Below are 16571 nucleotides of genomic sequence, written 5' to 3' on the forward strand. Positions count from 1 at the left end.
TGCTCCCTAGCTTAAATCTATAGCATTAAGACATTAGCTTAACACAGAACACTTACAAGACACATCTCTCATTTTACATCTAACTTCAGGAGTAATACACTCTACCTGTATAGTCTGAACCATTCTGTTTGTCAGCTCCAGTGCTGCCATGGCAGTGGAAGTACCAAAAGAAGCAGCTCCTCTTTGAAAGCCTCTGACAATACGTCCGTCCTTGCGGTACTGCTCTATTGGCAACCACACCAGGTCTTTCAGACCTTGCACTGAAAATGAAGACAACACCAAAGTCAGACAACTCTTAGATACGTCGAATGCCTTTGAAGGAAGTGAAAATAAGAGTCAGCATGGTTTGTGTTGTTTTTTTTGAGAGGGGAGAGATGTTGTCTGGTTTTTAAAGAAACAAACACATTCATATGTAGCTGAACAAAAGTAAGAATTAACTTACCTAACTGCACAAGCGAATGCATAGGTCCTACTCCTCCCAAAATTCCTGGTAGCTGGTTTTTCTTTATATCATTAAGCCATTCACTGATGGCATAGGAGAATAATTTATCCACACCTAATAAACTAAAGCAAATACAATTATTAATTTTTTTAAACAAACAATTCCTAATAAGATAAATGCATTTATTATTCACTGACGTAAAAGATGCCATTGAAACAAAAGAAAAGCTTCATCAAATGTCTTTTGTTGCTGTCGGCTAGGCCAAGTATTTCAATTGTATATGCTTCATAAAACAAACTCAAAATTACATATAATCACATCCAGTGATTATATATATATATATATATATATATATATATATATACATATATACCAAACTATATGTATAATCACATCCAGTTCCATAGGAAGTGAACATGAAACTAAAATGAAGTGTTTATCACCCAGAATAGTAGATATAATAAATTCTGTTCTGAGTTAGAAGTTCTTGAATTATATACATTTGAAAAGAATCTAGAATCAAGAAATATTCGTAAAGTCAAAAGGCATTTTGGATTTTAGAAGGGCAACTTATGATAAAATTTGCTCTGCAAATTTGCAATAGCAAATTGTTGATCTACATTTTGAGAAACTTACCCGTGTCTATAGCAAAGCCTCTTCAGCTTTAATTCTGAGCAGTTCAACTGAGCAAGCCCAATAAGAATCCCAGCTAATGTTCCCTGTAAGTGAAATATTTTATTATCACATACATTTACTCAACCCATACAACCTGAGAAATAATTTCATCATTTCAACTCTTACTTACAAGTATTCTGTCTAAATATTCTCTCCCAGTCTCCCAAATGTGACTCGTTACAGTGCTATGAATCATGTTACATGGAAACTTGCAAAAAAGGAAATTTGGCTTCAAAGAAAAACACCTGGATACAGGAGGGCTTCTTCAGAAATAATAAGCTATAATAAATTATGCAAACATAGTTCTGGCTTTAGTGTGTTTCAGGCATTCTAAAGTTACCATATTTCATGTTTAATTTCTGATATCTGGGCAAATTCAAGAAGTTGCTGCTTTCCATATTTTCTTACTGATTTGTCATGACAAAGTACAAGTCTTGTTGTGCAAATAGAATTTTTTGATGTCTGCTTCTAAACTCAGTGTGATAAAGAATGCACATTTTAACAAGAACCATGGGCATTTTTTCATCTGTAATAGATTCTGCCATTGCCACTGAGGCCCAATTTTACTAGACTGCAAAGAAAAGGAAACAAGGAGAACAAACAGTAGTATTTTGTTCTGGCATCAATTAGGAAAAAATTTTTAAAAAATGCACGATTCTGGCATCAGACAGTGGTATCATACTTTGGGGGGCACTGCAGCTATACACTATGACTTCAAGCCAATCATGGAGCTCACAAATGTGACATTCAAATTCTATCCTGGATTAATCATATTGGGGGATCCACCCCTAGAGTTTTCCAATTAAGAATGAAAGGAGATTAAACTTTACTAAAACTAAGGGGAGAAAAAGTGTTTTGTATTTGTCATGATCACATCATTTATGAGTAGGGAGCATAAAAATATACCCCCCATTCATGGGGAGCAGGGAGGGGAGAGCAAAACAAACAACATCAAATTTTTGTTCTTTAGCATCAGCATTATACACAAACCTGATCCATTGATACATGCTTCCCATGGTAATCAAGACGTATTGGAACTTCTGATGTAAAGCGAAATTCTCTGGGACATACAAAGAAAATATTATAGTGAGAAACATGAAAAGGAAATTAAATTATCCTTCTGAAATGAAACTCATGGTTTCCCATTCTCCTGGAATAGGATATCATGCCCTTTTCTGTAAACCATAAATCCTTCAGTTACTGTGTTAGTACTTCAGAATAAATGTACAAAATGCAATGGCAAATTCAGCTTTTCTTGGTTTATTTACCAAGGTCTATTTCAGGTTAGCATTTGTAATAAATTTTAAAGTCTTGCAAATGTGCTACTAATCCTGCAAGTGAGCATTTAAAAAAAAAACAAAAAACCAAAAAAACAACAAAACAAGCAAATACCCACAAAATTATAGTTCTGTGAGCAATATTTGCTTTCTACAAGCAGCCAATAAACAAAAAAAGGCACCTTGCCTGAAGGTCGGGAATAGTTTATTACCACACTTTCTTAAAACTTCTTGTAACAAAAGTTTACCTGAAAAATACTGGCTGATCGCTGTATGATGTCGTTTCTTGTGAGAACTGATCATCTTCTCCATTAACCACATCCATAGAATCAATGCTGCCATTTTCATTTGCTTGCTTGTGTGATGCAAAAGAAATGACTGGACTTGGTTCCTTAAGGCTGCTGACATGCCTGGGCAAACTACATGTAACTTCAGCACCAGGAGACTTTTTAACTAAGAAAAGAAGTTACACACAGTAAAGTGACTCATATTTTTCACAGTGATTACAGAGAGATTGTATTCACACAATTACTGCATCCCTAGTAAGTTCTAATGCTTATTAGTAGGAATTACTAGCAGGGCAATATTTAGATTCTCTCAGTTTTTGATAGAAGTTATTACATGCAGCTGAAGTTGAGGTTAGTACATAAGCATAAATAATGTATCTGGCTCCAATGGCAGTACTGCAGAGTGCTTCATCACCTATGCATTTTGGCATGAAAACAGAAATAGGTAAAGAAAGTATACCTGCTAAGAAATATCCAAATATACTTAATAGTGGAAATGTGCTTTTCAGTATATACTGCTTGTGCATCAGATAATGTAATTTATAAGAAGTACTGCTTCAACAGCATATATACATTATTTAATACTCCTTGCATAAAGTATTATGTTTGTCTAATAGCTTGAGGTTGTCTAACACAGAATTCAATTTTATAAATAAGCAGGACAATGTATTAGTTTTATCTAATAATAACACCTAATAGCATATGCACACTCCTCAATTTTTCCAGAAGCTCTTATTAAATATGCTCCCATACTGGTTAAACCTCCTTCTACAGAATTAAGATTGCAGGTGTTGAAGACCTTTGTTCATATTTCTACAATAAAAAGCTTAAATACTAAAGGCTTTTGAGTTCTAAAAAAATCGGTCATTAATGTTAGTGCTCAAACCCCAAGTTTTTATACAGACAAGATTCACATGTGAATTTATAGACATGTATCCAAATTAAATGACAAAGAAGCAGGACTTATATGTTAGATTTCTTTTAGAAATATACCTTCAGGATCTGGAGTAACTAAGAGTTCTACTTCTGTAGAAAGGCTAGTGAAAAAGTCCTTCAGGAAAAACAAGGCATCCTAATGGCAAAAAGTAAAATACAATGAGGTTAAAAAAATACAAAAACCTAATTGTCTAAAAACTCTATCTACTATTCCAGATGTATTTCTACACAGATACGAAACAAACCCTTTTTTTTTTTTCTTTTTGATCCTTCAACACATGTATAAACCACATAGAAATCTAGGACAGAAACCAGGAAGACCCTCTTAGCCACTGCACCCTGCTCCATATAACAGAATTTCATGATCTATCTAGCACGGTCTTAAAAATTCAGGATTATTTTCATCATTTCTACTCTCATTTTGGAGACTGTTCCAGAACTCAGATATTTTAATGGCTATAAACTTTTCACTGATTTGCAGCAGAAGGTATTTAAGTACAGTTTATATTCCTCTCTAGTACTGTCAAAGTCAATCAAATCATTACAAATCAGGGCTCAACGCAGCTTCATTAAAAGTCATTAATATCTATGGTATTGATGTCTTAATAATGCCATAAAGCTGTTACATCCCAGTTTTCTTTTCAGACAGATGCATCACACTGGTGCCTTATTCATTCTATCATTGATGACAACTGGACCTTCTTTTCCATTTTTACATCCAGCTGGTAAGAATGACAGCTTAAGTAGTAATAACAAGTATTTCTAATGACTGCATGCTGCCTTGTGCTTCCAAAAAAGCTGTGGTTAATTTCATAGAAGTTGTAAAGGTGAATTTTGTTTATGGTACAAAACATAAAACACTTTAAAAAGTAACCAAGAAGAAACATATTTGCTCCCTAGATGGCAGTATTTCCAGGCTATTTTTTTCCAGACGAAATTATTGCACACTAGACAGAGCTCAGTTTTGCTAAGGGTGAAATGAAAACCTGCTCTCTAAAGTGTGTTGAAAGAAAGAAAAGGTATGGAAATCTTCATTATGCCCCTAAAAACCCAAACTCCACATAGCTCTTTGAAGATGACAAATTAAGGAAGAAATGCTTCAACAAAGAGTAATAACTGCACTTCATATTTGCCAGCACAAACATATAGAGCTCTTATGGATTTAAAAAAACCCTAATATTTCTTGAATATATAAAAAATACCTTGCACAAAGCCCTGCTAAAGAAAGTAAAATAATTTCTGCTCTTCCTGCCACTGCAGTTGATAGCAAGACAAACCCTTCAGGTTACAGAAGCATTTCTTGAGTGTCAAGTGCCCTTGATCAACATGTTGTGAACCACTTCAGGATTAATTATTAATCTTATTAAATTAAAAACAATGAAGTCACTTCATGAACAAACAAAACCAGATCATTCAAGAATAAGTAGTTATTTTTAAAAGCTGTGATTCCAAACCCTTTGAGATTATCAGAAGTTCCAGGAGGAAAACTTACTGAGAAAATAGTTTTGCCTAAGATAGTCTTAGTTTTTAAATTAAAAAAATATTGTCTTTGTAATAGCTGGAGCGGAAGGCAAGTTCTAGCATGGATATAAATGAAACAACAGAGATCCAAAGATTAAATAAAAAAGGTATCACACCAAGAAAATGTAAAATATGCACAATGGCTAAAAGTATCTGGTTAAAAGAAACTCCAGGTATCATTCAAAAAAGAAGAAATTACTTTAATTTTTCCACTGGCACAACCAACCTGGTCAATATTGAGGCGAAGCGGCATTAGTGAAACACGTAAACAACATTCCTGTGGGGATCTGCCAGACTCCGGACGGACATGTAAAGCTTTAACTGTTAACTGAAAAAAAACCAAGAGAAATAAAAGCACCAACATTCACAATTATTAAATCTCAGAACACCAGCTAAGAAAAACATTTCCTGCTAAATCTCTGTACAAGCATGATTCCACTTAGCAATTACAATATTGAATAAAAACTTCCTCTGAATATTATAAAAAGATAAAGTTACAAGAAACCTCCCCAAAAAATTACTAAATCCTTTACAGAACCAGTAAGACTACTGTATACCATAGAATACAACTCTGCATGTGAAATTGTGAAAGCTAAAGTAGTCCTGCACATCTGGCTTTTTAATTAAAAATCTCAAACCCATTATTACCTGACATGCTGACATTCAAACTGACTTTTGAATTAGCCTTAATACCCACAAAGAGTCAAGCAAATAACTATCAACGAATTATATTACTTGAATGTTGCACGAGCTCATGTTTCTGCTTCTGCAAGATTAAGAAGTGCACATAGTCTCCACAATGACAATTCTACCACTGTAATTGTAAGAAATTAACATTTCATAGCTATACCATGTTTGAATGTGCTTTTCTGGGCATCTCCTTACTGCAGTAGAGATAGAGAAATTTATTCATTTGTGATGTAGCTAAGCGATCTCTGATCTCCAGGTCTTGAACAATAAAAACTTGTCGTGACACTGGCTGCTCCAACAGACAGGATTCACCTTCTGCACCACCTGGAGGGTACACCTCATGCTGGAATTTCACCTTTTAAAAAGTAAAGAAAACCAGCACAATCAGCTTCATCGAAAAACACCATTTAACAGCAGAATAGTTCTTTTAAAAAATGAACAAAAATCAGAAGTATACCACATATAAGAACTTTTAGAGCTGTCTCCTATTTGAGATTTACAGAAATGCTATTAAGATTTCTGAACACTAGTCAGGTTTTTACATATCTAGCAGTAGAAATCTTCCAATTTCTAGCTGCGTAAATATTCGTATTTTAGCATGCAAATTCAAGCCAAAACAAAGAGTACTGACTCTTTGATAAGGAAATCTTACTGACATAAGATAAGGAACGAATTTCACTTTTTTTTCAAATTGACTCAGCTTTTTCCTCTTAATCCTGACATCTTTCTTACTTCATGGTGAAGCCTGTACCAGAATCTTCCAGTTCTTGAATCTTGCACCCTCTAATACTTAAGAAAAAAACCTTTCTTCCCTACCAACTGACTTCTCAAGTGGCTCCTTGAGGTCTTGTTTCCTTTTTCTTACTCACTTTACTCCATATAAATCTAATTCAGCATTTTTCTTCAATTCTAAGTTATCTTCGTTTGGCCACCCCTTGATGCAGCTCTCATTTCCAGCTGCGGTGACCTACAAACCATGCCCTGCTCCCCAAATCCCGCGGCATCCCGGCCGGCAGCGGAACGCGGCTGGGCGCGCACAGTGAGAGCGGCAGCGGCCCCTGCCGACCCCGCTCTGAGCTCCGAGGCAACACCGTTTGTGACACCTTTTATTCTCCTTCATTTCTTTAAACATTACTACCCAGCCACGTACCAAGGGGAAAAAACCTTTATACTGCTTCAGTGCTAACATCAACTCTCATTAAATATCTGCAAATTGAGAGATGGCTATGATTCTATAGATGAAGTTTTCCAGGTGGAATATTAAATGCTACCGTTTTTCCTCTTGTTTATTGCAATGTCATGTTTTTTTTCTAGAAAAGGCTACCCTAAGTATCACATATTTCTGGCAAGCTTGAGAAGTTAATGGGATGAATTTTAAGTTTTATAAATGCACATACATTATAAAAAGGTCTTCATTTTTACATAGCGCTTTTCATGCTTATGGAAACGTTTGAAAATACATCATTTTAAAAAGATTCATGTTAAATGGATCAATAACAGAAATATGTTTAACTCCTTGCCAATATTATTCACAGCACCAGAAAAAAGCATCTAGTTCCTATGTTAGAGCTAAGCAGAGCCTAAAAACAACTGTAAGATACTTATGCCTGAAGGGTGCTAAATATGTTAGGGGAAACACAGACACAATACTCTGATATAAATACAAATTCATATCCAGTTATCAAATTGATGTGCTGAATATTCTCAGAAGATCTATGTCTTGCTTATTTTGTTAGAACACTTGATTTCATAACAGAGGGACCGATTCAGAATGGAACTGGAGAGAGGAGAACAGAACAGCAGTTGCAAAACTTAGTTATATTAAACAAAAACTTTTAAGAATATTGTGATGGATATCCTCCATCTTTAGAAACACGCTTATTCAGCAAGAAAATACTATGCTAATACTAACAGTTTTTGTTGAACAAACTCTGCATTCATCACCATCAAAGTGATTGCTTAGATGTAGATACTGTTTAAAGAAATAGTACTGAACTCTAAAGGAAAGGTGTTATCAAAGGAGTATAACATGTAAAGATATCCACACAGAGTCATAGCTGAAGCTATTTCTGTTACTCACCTTGCTTAATTGTATTTCCATAAGGAAGTCTGGGTTTCTTCCTCTTCCTCCACACGCGGTATTCCGTCCATGCCTTGTTGGTGTATGAGAAGGAGAACTATGGGGACTTCTGGGGAAATTAAAAGGAAAAATATACTTTTGCAAATTAAAGTTATCTCACTGTTAATCTAAAATTAAATGCACCAGATGTAACATCTTACTACTTTAATTATATTCAAAAAAACCATTGAAATTATGTTACAGTTAACCAATTTCTTTTTGTTTAAGTAATACATATCTAAGCAGAATGCCAGGTGCATGTATCCCACCAAATTAACATTCATAAAACATTTCCTTAGTTTTGGCTGTAAGAATTATTTTCTAGCTCACATGACATCCTGTAAATTTACACTTACGCTCCTTAAGTCCTGATCTCTTTAGGAAAATTTGACTACCAAAATTACCTAAAATAAAATCCATCCCTCCACACTCCTCCAAAAATCAGCAAAATCAGACCCAGCTTGTCCAGGTTGAGACACAGGAAAAATACACTCTGATGTGTGGAGTTGAACTGAGTAAGAATCTAGATGATCTTTAAGTTCCCTTCCAACCCAAACCATTATATGATTGGTTCCTTGTGAGAAGGGAGCTAAGAAGCAAGCAAGGGAAACTTGAGATTGAATAATAAGATTCCTCCAAATCAAAAGAAAAGAAATTTTTACTTTTCAAAAGAAAAAAAAGAAATTCTAAAGAAAAGAAATTCTAAATTTTCTAATCCACATAATTAAACCAAACACTTACATGAAACTTTTAGCTGGAGAGGTTGGTGGTGCAGTCCCAAAATCCCTTCCACCATAAAGATGCCAAATAAGAGATATTTCCTTTACAACATAGCGTACCAGAGGAACAGGAAAATGAAGCGGAGCTTTGCTTGTATCTGTTTTTTTTATAGGTTGACTGAAATGATTTTCCTTTATGATAATTGCATCATCAACCATTATTTTTATAACTGGCTCTTCCTCTTTTTCCTAATTAAAAAAAAAATATAGCATTGAGAAGGTGAGATCTGCTTTCTTTATTGAGATATCTAATTCCTTCCTATGAAAAGGAAAACTTTTCTGTATTGTCTTCTAAAGCTTATGTGACATGCAATCAGTTTAGAAATGTTTCTTATAAAGTACAGACAAAAGCATCTGAAAAAAGTAGAACCTGTGAAGTAGTTAAAAACAGCAATAAAAAAACCCAAACCAAAACAAAAAACTTCCCCACCCCAACTATAAACAAAACTAAGTACTAGCTGAAAGCAAGCAGAAAACCACAGAAGAGCCCAGGCCACCCTATTAGCACCTTTAGAAACAAACAAGCTCAATAATAACTGCGAAAATGCAGTTTTTAATCAGGGACCCAAGAACTGCTTCTGTCTATCAAGAAGAATACCACCAGACAACATGCAGAGGACAGACATTGGTGTAAAGTGACGCACAAGCTTTCGGCTGAGGTTTGGCAAGGATTTTAGATCCTTAGAAACATTAAGAGAGCTTAGATTAAGCCAAAAGATTAGAAGACGTGCAAAGCTGCTGTTTTTATAAATGCTGGGTTTTGCTTAACAAATTTTTTTCTTAATTATGTAATTATTTTAAGTCGATATGACAATGATTAAACATGACTAAAATGTAGGAAAACTGCCAGTGTTTAATGTAACACTCAGATGAGTTAACAATTACATAGTGCTGAGATACACCAAAATTAAACATATTTGAAAATACTTGCACTCATTCCTAACAGCAACAATGCATGAATTCCATCCAAACAGAAAAGCATCACTAAGCAATCACAGAAATCTATGATCTCTTATTTGCCCAGGCTTTACAAAAGCTTTTCTCTAATTCAGTTTACATATGCAATTTTTTTTAGTAATTTTCAAAGGATCTTACAGCAACAGCAACTTTAGGAGCAAAAAGAATGCAGAAATCATCACTTTCTGCAGGAACATCTCCCATGGCCTCACTTAACAGGTGATGAGTAAATGAAGCGTAAGTGGGACTTGGCTCTTGTGAGACATTTCCACTTTCATCTGGAAACAGGAAGAGATCTGAGCAAGATGGTTCCTGAGTTTGAGATTTGTCATCTAAAACTCCTGGGAGATGAAGGAGGGTGGAGAAAAAACATGTTTCAGTAAAAAAATCCTTACAAAATATGAAAATTAAGTAAACTCATGTTTGCTACTTCCAATTATATCAAGGAAATTTGCTTATTATGTCTTGAATCAATTCCCACTATAAACAATATACAATTCTCAAGTTTCTTATTCGGGTAGTAAGACCACAGCATCAAAACCTTTCAGTACCACAGTGACTGCTTACCCTCTACCACAGAAAAGAAGACCAGACATCATGGAAATAGTAATGGAAGAGAAATCTACTTGCAGTACAAAATCCTTATCAAATTTAAACTTGAATTACACTCTAGCCATGATACAGAAGCCATAATCCTGTGATAAAATCAACTATCTTGTTCTATCTGCTAACTGAAAAAATTCTTTATAGCTAAAAAGTTCTTCCTGTGATTTGAAACTGTACCTTCTGCCTGGATCTCTCTCACATAGAGAAGAGAGGTCTATTCCTCCACACTAACTTATAGTCCTACAGAATTTGGGGTCTTGACAGAGTCCCAGAGACAGATTTCTTCCCTGCTGCTTTCAGTACCTCACTAATGTGTATCTGACTAGAATCTCAAAGCATTTCTGCATTACTATTATTAAAAGCAAGAATCTGTTCCATAGTTTGAAGACTTCAGACATCCTAAGTACCTGCTCCCATTCATATTGCAGCATCTCTACATATACAAAACTTTCAATCCCACTTTCCTTCCAGAAAAGTTGTACTTTTTATGTAGGGGTATGTCTTCAGGGGATTCTCACCATTAGACTCTTGCTTGGTGGCAGAAGCAGTCTGTTGAGTCTCAATTTCTTCCATGGCATCACTCATCAAATCCCGTAAAATCTGCTGCTCTGATTCAGCAAGGCCTGGTCCGTGGGAAGATGGTTGGCTAAAGGTCTCTACCTGTAGGAGAGGAACTATATATAGTTACATCTCAAAACTAACAAATGTCAAAAAAGATTTTGCTAGAACAGCTTGCTTCACAGCTCTTAAACTGTGAGAAAAAACACCTTAACTTGTTAAGTAGTCAAGTGATCTGAAACACCAAGCTGGATGATTCATAAAGTAGGTTAAAACATTATGGTTCAGGGTATTTAGATCAGAGTACCTGGACAGCTCATGTATGTCCTGGAATTTTCTTCTTTAGATAAGAATAAAGTACAAGAGGTAAACAGCATAATGTTTTGAAATATTTAGTGACCAAAGCAGAAAAAAATACTATTTTAACTCTGAAATATATTTTAAATTAGATACAATTTGTTAATTTCTTTGCAGAAAATCTCATATTATTTGTAAAGAGAATAGGGATTAAAATTAAAATATATTACCAAGAAGCAGAAAGTTAAGCTGCTATCATTTTGCCATTCTATACCTTCATTTTTGGCTTGCTAACTCCACGTTTAACCTCTGTCTTCGCAGGCGGATGTAAATCACCGTAACTTGCAATATATTGTATGAGATTCATTAGTGCAGCACATGAATCAGAGCAGGTACGAATATGGATTACATCACTGGAACAGTGCAGCTCAAAACGAGGTTTCATCTGGATAGCAACAATGAAAAAACAATAATAAAGTTGAAATTATCCTAAAGTTTCAATAAAATGGCATATACACAGCTGGTTTTAGATTATTTTACACAACTAGTTAAAAAATACAAGTAAACTGAAAAACCTTCTTTGATTTCAAATATAATAAAGTAATTTTCAAATCACAATCTCTCATGAAGATTTTGCATTTATTTTGTGATTAAATACTTACTCTTTCTCCCTCAGAATCAGATTTTACTGTTGTAATGGTTAGTTCCAGCAGTCCCATATCCATAACACGAACATAATCTGAAATATTATAATCAAAAAAATTACTAAGAAAATGACAAAACCCTATATACCTACAGTTATAAACCCATCAAAACCAGCATGAGCTGTAAAGGGATCAAAGCCTTTTATATCTCTGCATTTCCTTCTTCTATGAGGATTACTTTCATAGTTCAAGTTTCAGCTACTCAAATAACGAACTTGAACCTTTTCAGTCCAATGTATCACTCCCACTACCACCATCTGTGTGCAGTGTAATCTTTCAAGATATTTTCTTCATCCCATCTGTGAGAGTGAGAGAAACCAAGGCACACAGAAGCTGAATGACTAAACATTCTATCAGTTTTTAGCTGAAGTGAGAGAGGACACATGTTCATACAGTACCAATCTTTCAGTGCCATTAATAACTTATTTGTCCTCTTGTTGTTTACACAAAACAGGCATACCTTTACTGCGCCCCCTACTAGAGATCTCTTACCTAAGCTAAATACATGTTTGTGGGCACAAGGTTTCATTATTTCTCCAACCCATTTGATAAATATGGATTCAAGTTCCTCAGTCCTTAAAGGTTCTTACTACTTCAATAAGAGCAACCCAGCTGGTATAATTCTTTTCAGAACCTACAACTCTGAGTCATAGAGCACCTTTCAAGTTCAACTATTTATAATATATCTTTGAGATCTCTTTTCTAAAAAAATTTCTTTCTGTGAAACTTCAGATTTTTAAATATATGCTTTTTCAAATACCCATTAATAAACTGTAACAAGATACTAGAGGAATTGCAAGGTGCTCTTCTCTGACATCTGGATTCACAAATCCAAACCAGAGCACTCAGATTTTGATCAACATTGCACTATTCTCTCATACTCTACTTGCTGCTCCGTATCTCCTCAGTCCTCTTCTTAAATAACCTTTATGTAGGCTGAATATGCCTGTAATTTTGTTTCTTTAGGCTCTGCAATTGATTAGTTACATCTAAACCATCCTTACCTCTGTGGAGGTTCACCATGACAGTGTTGCACTTGTCAGACAAATGCAAAGCAGCTTCATCTAAAATTATCCTAAGAGACAAAACCAAGATGAAACAAAAATGCCTAGAGAAATGCTGTGCAATAAGTAAGTCAAATAAAATAAGTATATAAAAAATATTTTAAAACATAAATATACCAAGCAAATCCTAAATTTAAACTCTTCTCTTTAACCTTTCATAATTTTAAAATCTATTGACAATTAACTACTGTAAGATATTTTCCCCATTGCTAATTATATATTTCTTATGTTTCAATTTATGTATTTGATCCTTTCTAGAATAAGAAATAATGCCTTAATCCTTAACACTTATTTCTATTTTTGTCTTTTTCTCCAAATAAAGTTAACAGAACACTTGTTTCAAAGATCACTTAAAAGGTTTTATCAATAAAAATAATCAACTTGGTAGATATTTCACAACAGAACAGGTAAAACAGAATCAAGATTCAACTGAAGTTGCAAGAAAATTATTAGAAGTTACAGATATTCTCATTAGTCATTAAATATTCAATTAATTAAAACACTGTCGCCAAGTAAGAAATTATAAGAAAACTTAAGGTCTTACTAATTCATAAAATAGACATAACTTCATTTCAGGACATTGCAATCTTATTAAAAATGCAGAATTGCTTGTTGTTAAAGGAAGCAATCCAACTAAGAAGTATAAATAAACAAAATTATTTAACCTAATAAAACAGAAGGATTACATGTGAGCAAAGTGTATTTCAAAAGACAGAAACAAGTGTCCTCATTTATACAACATGAAAGCTTCTGAGGTCAAAAAAGCAGACAGGCATCACAAGTTTTACAGGAGCTTACATGATTCATAATCATTTAACTCATACCTGAGAGTAGAAGAGGATTTATCTACTGCAACACTGCTGGAAATGCTGAAAGTTTCAACAGTAAGTAGAGATCTGACTGGCAAAAACAAGGGCCTAATAACAAATTGGAAAAACAAATTAGTGCTCTGTACCTATTTGGAAGTTCACTCAAAGCCTTACAGATTACCTAAGCCCATCTTCCCACACCTAGGCAAGTCATATCCTACTTTAAATTCCTTCTAGTTAAAGGATCTCTGTTAAGTATTTTTTCCAAAAGTGCCTAAGTAACTATTATTTATAGTATGCAAACTTGAACATTCCTGAAGAGTAAGTAGTATACAGCTGCAGTGTCAAGTGACACACTTACATTTTACTTACCTGTAATCAAGAGCACAACTCCACAGATGTACATGAAAAGTTGTAATTGTAGCTGGAGGACTATATCCCAGAACAGGCTCATCAGAAATATTCAAAAAATATAAAATCTAAAACCACAAAAATATTAATACTTCAGTATCTGTTGAATTAACAAACAACTACACATCACAAAAGAGCAAAAAAGAAAATCTGTAACAGGTATGACAACAAAATGTTAGATTAGTAGAAGGAAAAGGTGTGAACAGCCTCAGATATTTAAAGATGCTTACTCAATATCTTACTAGAGAGAAGCATGGAATGTAAACAACACCAAAAAAAAACCTATAAAAACTGAAGCTTCAAAAGGTATGGAAAAGACCCATCCACATACACTCAAGTGGGTCCTCGTAACAGAGCTTCACAATGCATTTTTAAGACACTGCCCAAATACAGTCTTATTCATCCCTCTTTGTAGCTGTTATTAGTGTTTGCATTTTCCTTGCTCTCTCTGAAAAGTTAACTTGATAACCTTTAGTTAACTCTAGATTGCTCTTCAAGTCTTTCTTGAGGGGTGGATATGGGAAATACACTCAGAACCATGTGCACATTCATTGTATAAACAGCTTTTTCATGTACTACCACATAAAACTAGCTGCTATCCTCCTCTCTAAGATCTGTCATCATATTTCCTTCTCAAATATGTTACACTATAGAAGTTCTTAAAATATTCCAAGCCTGGGGCATACCATCCCTGCTAGTCTTTTAATTTTTTCTTCTAACTACCTCTTTGGGCAATTTTTTATTTGATCCTTTCCCCTCCAAAAAAGATTGCCTGTGATGCACTTGGAAATGTTACTTGAGAAAAATTTCACAGAGCACAGAAGCAGCATGGTGTAAAGCAGGCTACACAAACCCACAGGAAAATTATGCTGAGGAGAAAATAACGGCACAGCAGAGTCCAAAGCCCCAGGTTCAGCTCCACACAGTTATTAAGTAAAAATCAGCATATTATACAGACTGGAGGATGAGCAGGAGAAAACTGAGTGTCAAGGGTTACTGTCTGTAATCCAGTATGGGGCAGGTACCTGCAATGACACTGCTCCTGTGCTAATGGCATGTTATGCCTCACATGCACACACACAGATCAAGGGGCTCCAGCCCTGTCTGCTGTGCTCTACACCTCTGCATTCACACCTATGACTACAGCCCTTCTCATTCAGAAGTGATTGTGTAAACTGCTGCTCACTGCCTCCCCAAAGTCCTCCAGTACTGCTTTTCCAACAATACAAAATAGGAAAAATAGAACTAAGAAATGAGACTTAAGGAATAAAATGACCAGAAAGGAAAAATACAGAAATGCTTTCAGAACTGCAAATAACATGTTTGCTTGTTTTGAGGGTATTTTTAACTTAAGAATTATTTACGTACTTGAATAGTATTGCACTACTGAGATTTTTCATCTGAATTTTAAACAAAACCCAAACCCCAACAGAATGAAGTAAACCCCGCCAAGAGCCTCCCTGACATGTTATGGGCAGAAAGTTAGGATGATGGGAGGAACAGTACCCAGTGAATAGACAAGAAATAATTTAAAAGTAAGATTATCATCTGTCAATGGTCTCAAAGAGAAACAGGAAAGAAAGAACAACACTTTCAAGAGCAAAGTACGATAATAAAGCACAGCCTAACATCAAGATTTTCAATCAAGATTTGGTTTGATAGTTAAGGCAATGAGACTGAAATTGAAGATGTAATCAAGAAAATGGTAGCAACCTGACCTGTTCATGCCAGCTTAAACCTGAAGGCAACACACGGTGCTGAAGGGTGGCTCCTCGTAGTCCAACAGCCACCAGAAATTCCTGCACAACAAAGTTGCATGACTTGCTTATATGAAACATATAATTATTTCACATCTAAATTATGAAACTGTGTCACCCTTCTGCTCCCAAAAATCTCCTGGTGTCTAGAAAAACCCAGCTTTCCAATACAGAAACCCTGGATAACACAGTATCATACTTTTTGCAACAAGACAGTGCAGAAATGGCAGCTTTGTGGTGGTAGAAGGCTGCCTGCACATTCACTCTAGGATTCAGCAGAAATTTAGGTTGGTACTCCTGGTAGTTCACATGTGAGACAACTGAACCCCCACAACATTTTGCTGGTCTGCAGAGCCTTTCTTTAAATAACTCAACTAACCTGCTTGTCACCACTATGCCAGGTAAGAAGACCTCTTTCAGCCACACTAATGAATGCTAATGTCATTTACCAGTCCTAGTCCAAATAGGTAAGCAAAGGCTGCCTATTAGATGACACTGCTAGTTAACTGCAGTGTAATTCTATATTTGTTCTTGCCTGTTTTAACAACAGAGAAACTCAACAAAAACAAAAAATGTCAACTATTCAAAAAAAATGCATTCAGTAAAGAAATAGGATGATCAGCAAAGTGAAGCATTGAAGAATTAGTAAATTAAGCTGCTGCTTAAATTTTATACTCCACCC

General features: G+C 35.0%; 1 protein-coding gene across 3 annotated transcripts in view; it reads right to left on the reverse strand.

The window, feature by feature from the left end:
* The window catches only part of ATG2B (autophagy related 2B), a 45418-nt gene that overhangs the window by 6350 nt on the left and 22497 nt on the right, over positions 1–16571 (reverse strand). For 2 of the 3 annotated variants that reach the window (XM_038137725.1, XM_038137724.1), the window contains exons 23-40: positions 15851–15931; positions 14094–14200; positions 13737–13829; positions 12853–12923; positions 11807–11883; positions 11419–11589; positions 10808–10949; positions 9822–10024; positions 8689–8915; positions 7909–8017; positions 5989–6183; positions 5365–5466; positions 3675–3753; positions 2643–2847; positions 2108–2177; positions 1079–1161; positions 443–564; positions 106–260 (exon numbers count right to left, since the gene is read on the reverse strand). In XM_038137725.1, the coding sequence (XP_037993653.1) occupies positions 106–260; positions 443–564; positions 1079–1161; positions 2108–2177; positions 2643–2847; positions 3675–3753; positions 5365–5466; positions 5989–6183; positions 7909–8017; positions 8689–8915; positions 9822–10024; positions 10808–10949; positions 11419–11589; positions 11807–11883; positions 12853–12923; positions 13737–13829; positions 14094–14200; positions 15851–15931 (2292 nt within the window). The remainder of the gene's footprint in view (positions 1–105; positions 261–442; positions 565–1078; positions 1162–2107; positions 2178–2642; positions 2848–3674; positions 3754–5364; positions 5467–5988; positions 6184–7908; positions 8018–8688; positions 8916–9821; positions 10025–10807; positions 10950–11418; positions 11590–11806; positions 11884–12852; positions 12924–13736; positions 13830–14093; positions 14201–15850; positions 15932–16571) is intronic. The other variant, XM_038137726.1, reaches the window with a different exon arrangement.

Source organism: Motacilla alba, chromosome 5 (assembly GCF_015832195.1).
Source record: "Motacilla alba alba isolate MOTALB_02 chromosome 5, Motacilla_alba_V1.0_pri, whole genome shotgun sequence".
In the NCBI taxonomy this organism is placed as follows: Eukaryota; Metazoa; Chordata; class Aves; order Passeriformes; family Motacillidae; genus Motacilla; species Motacilla alba.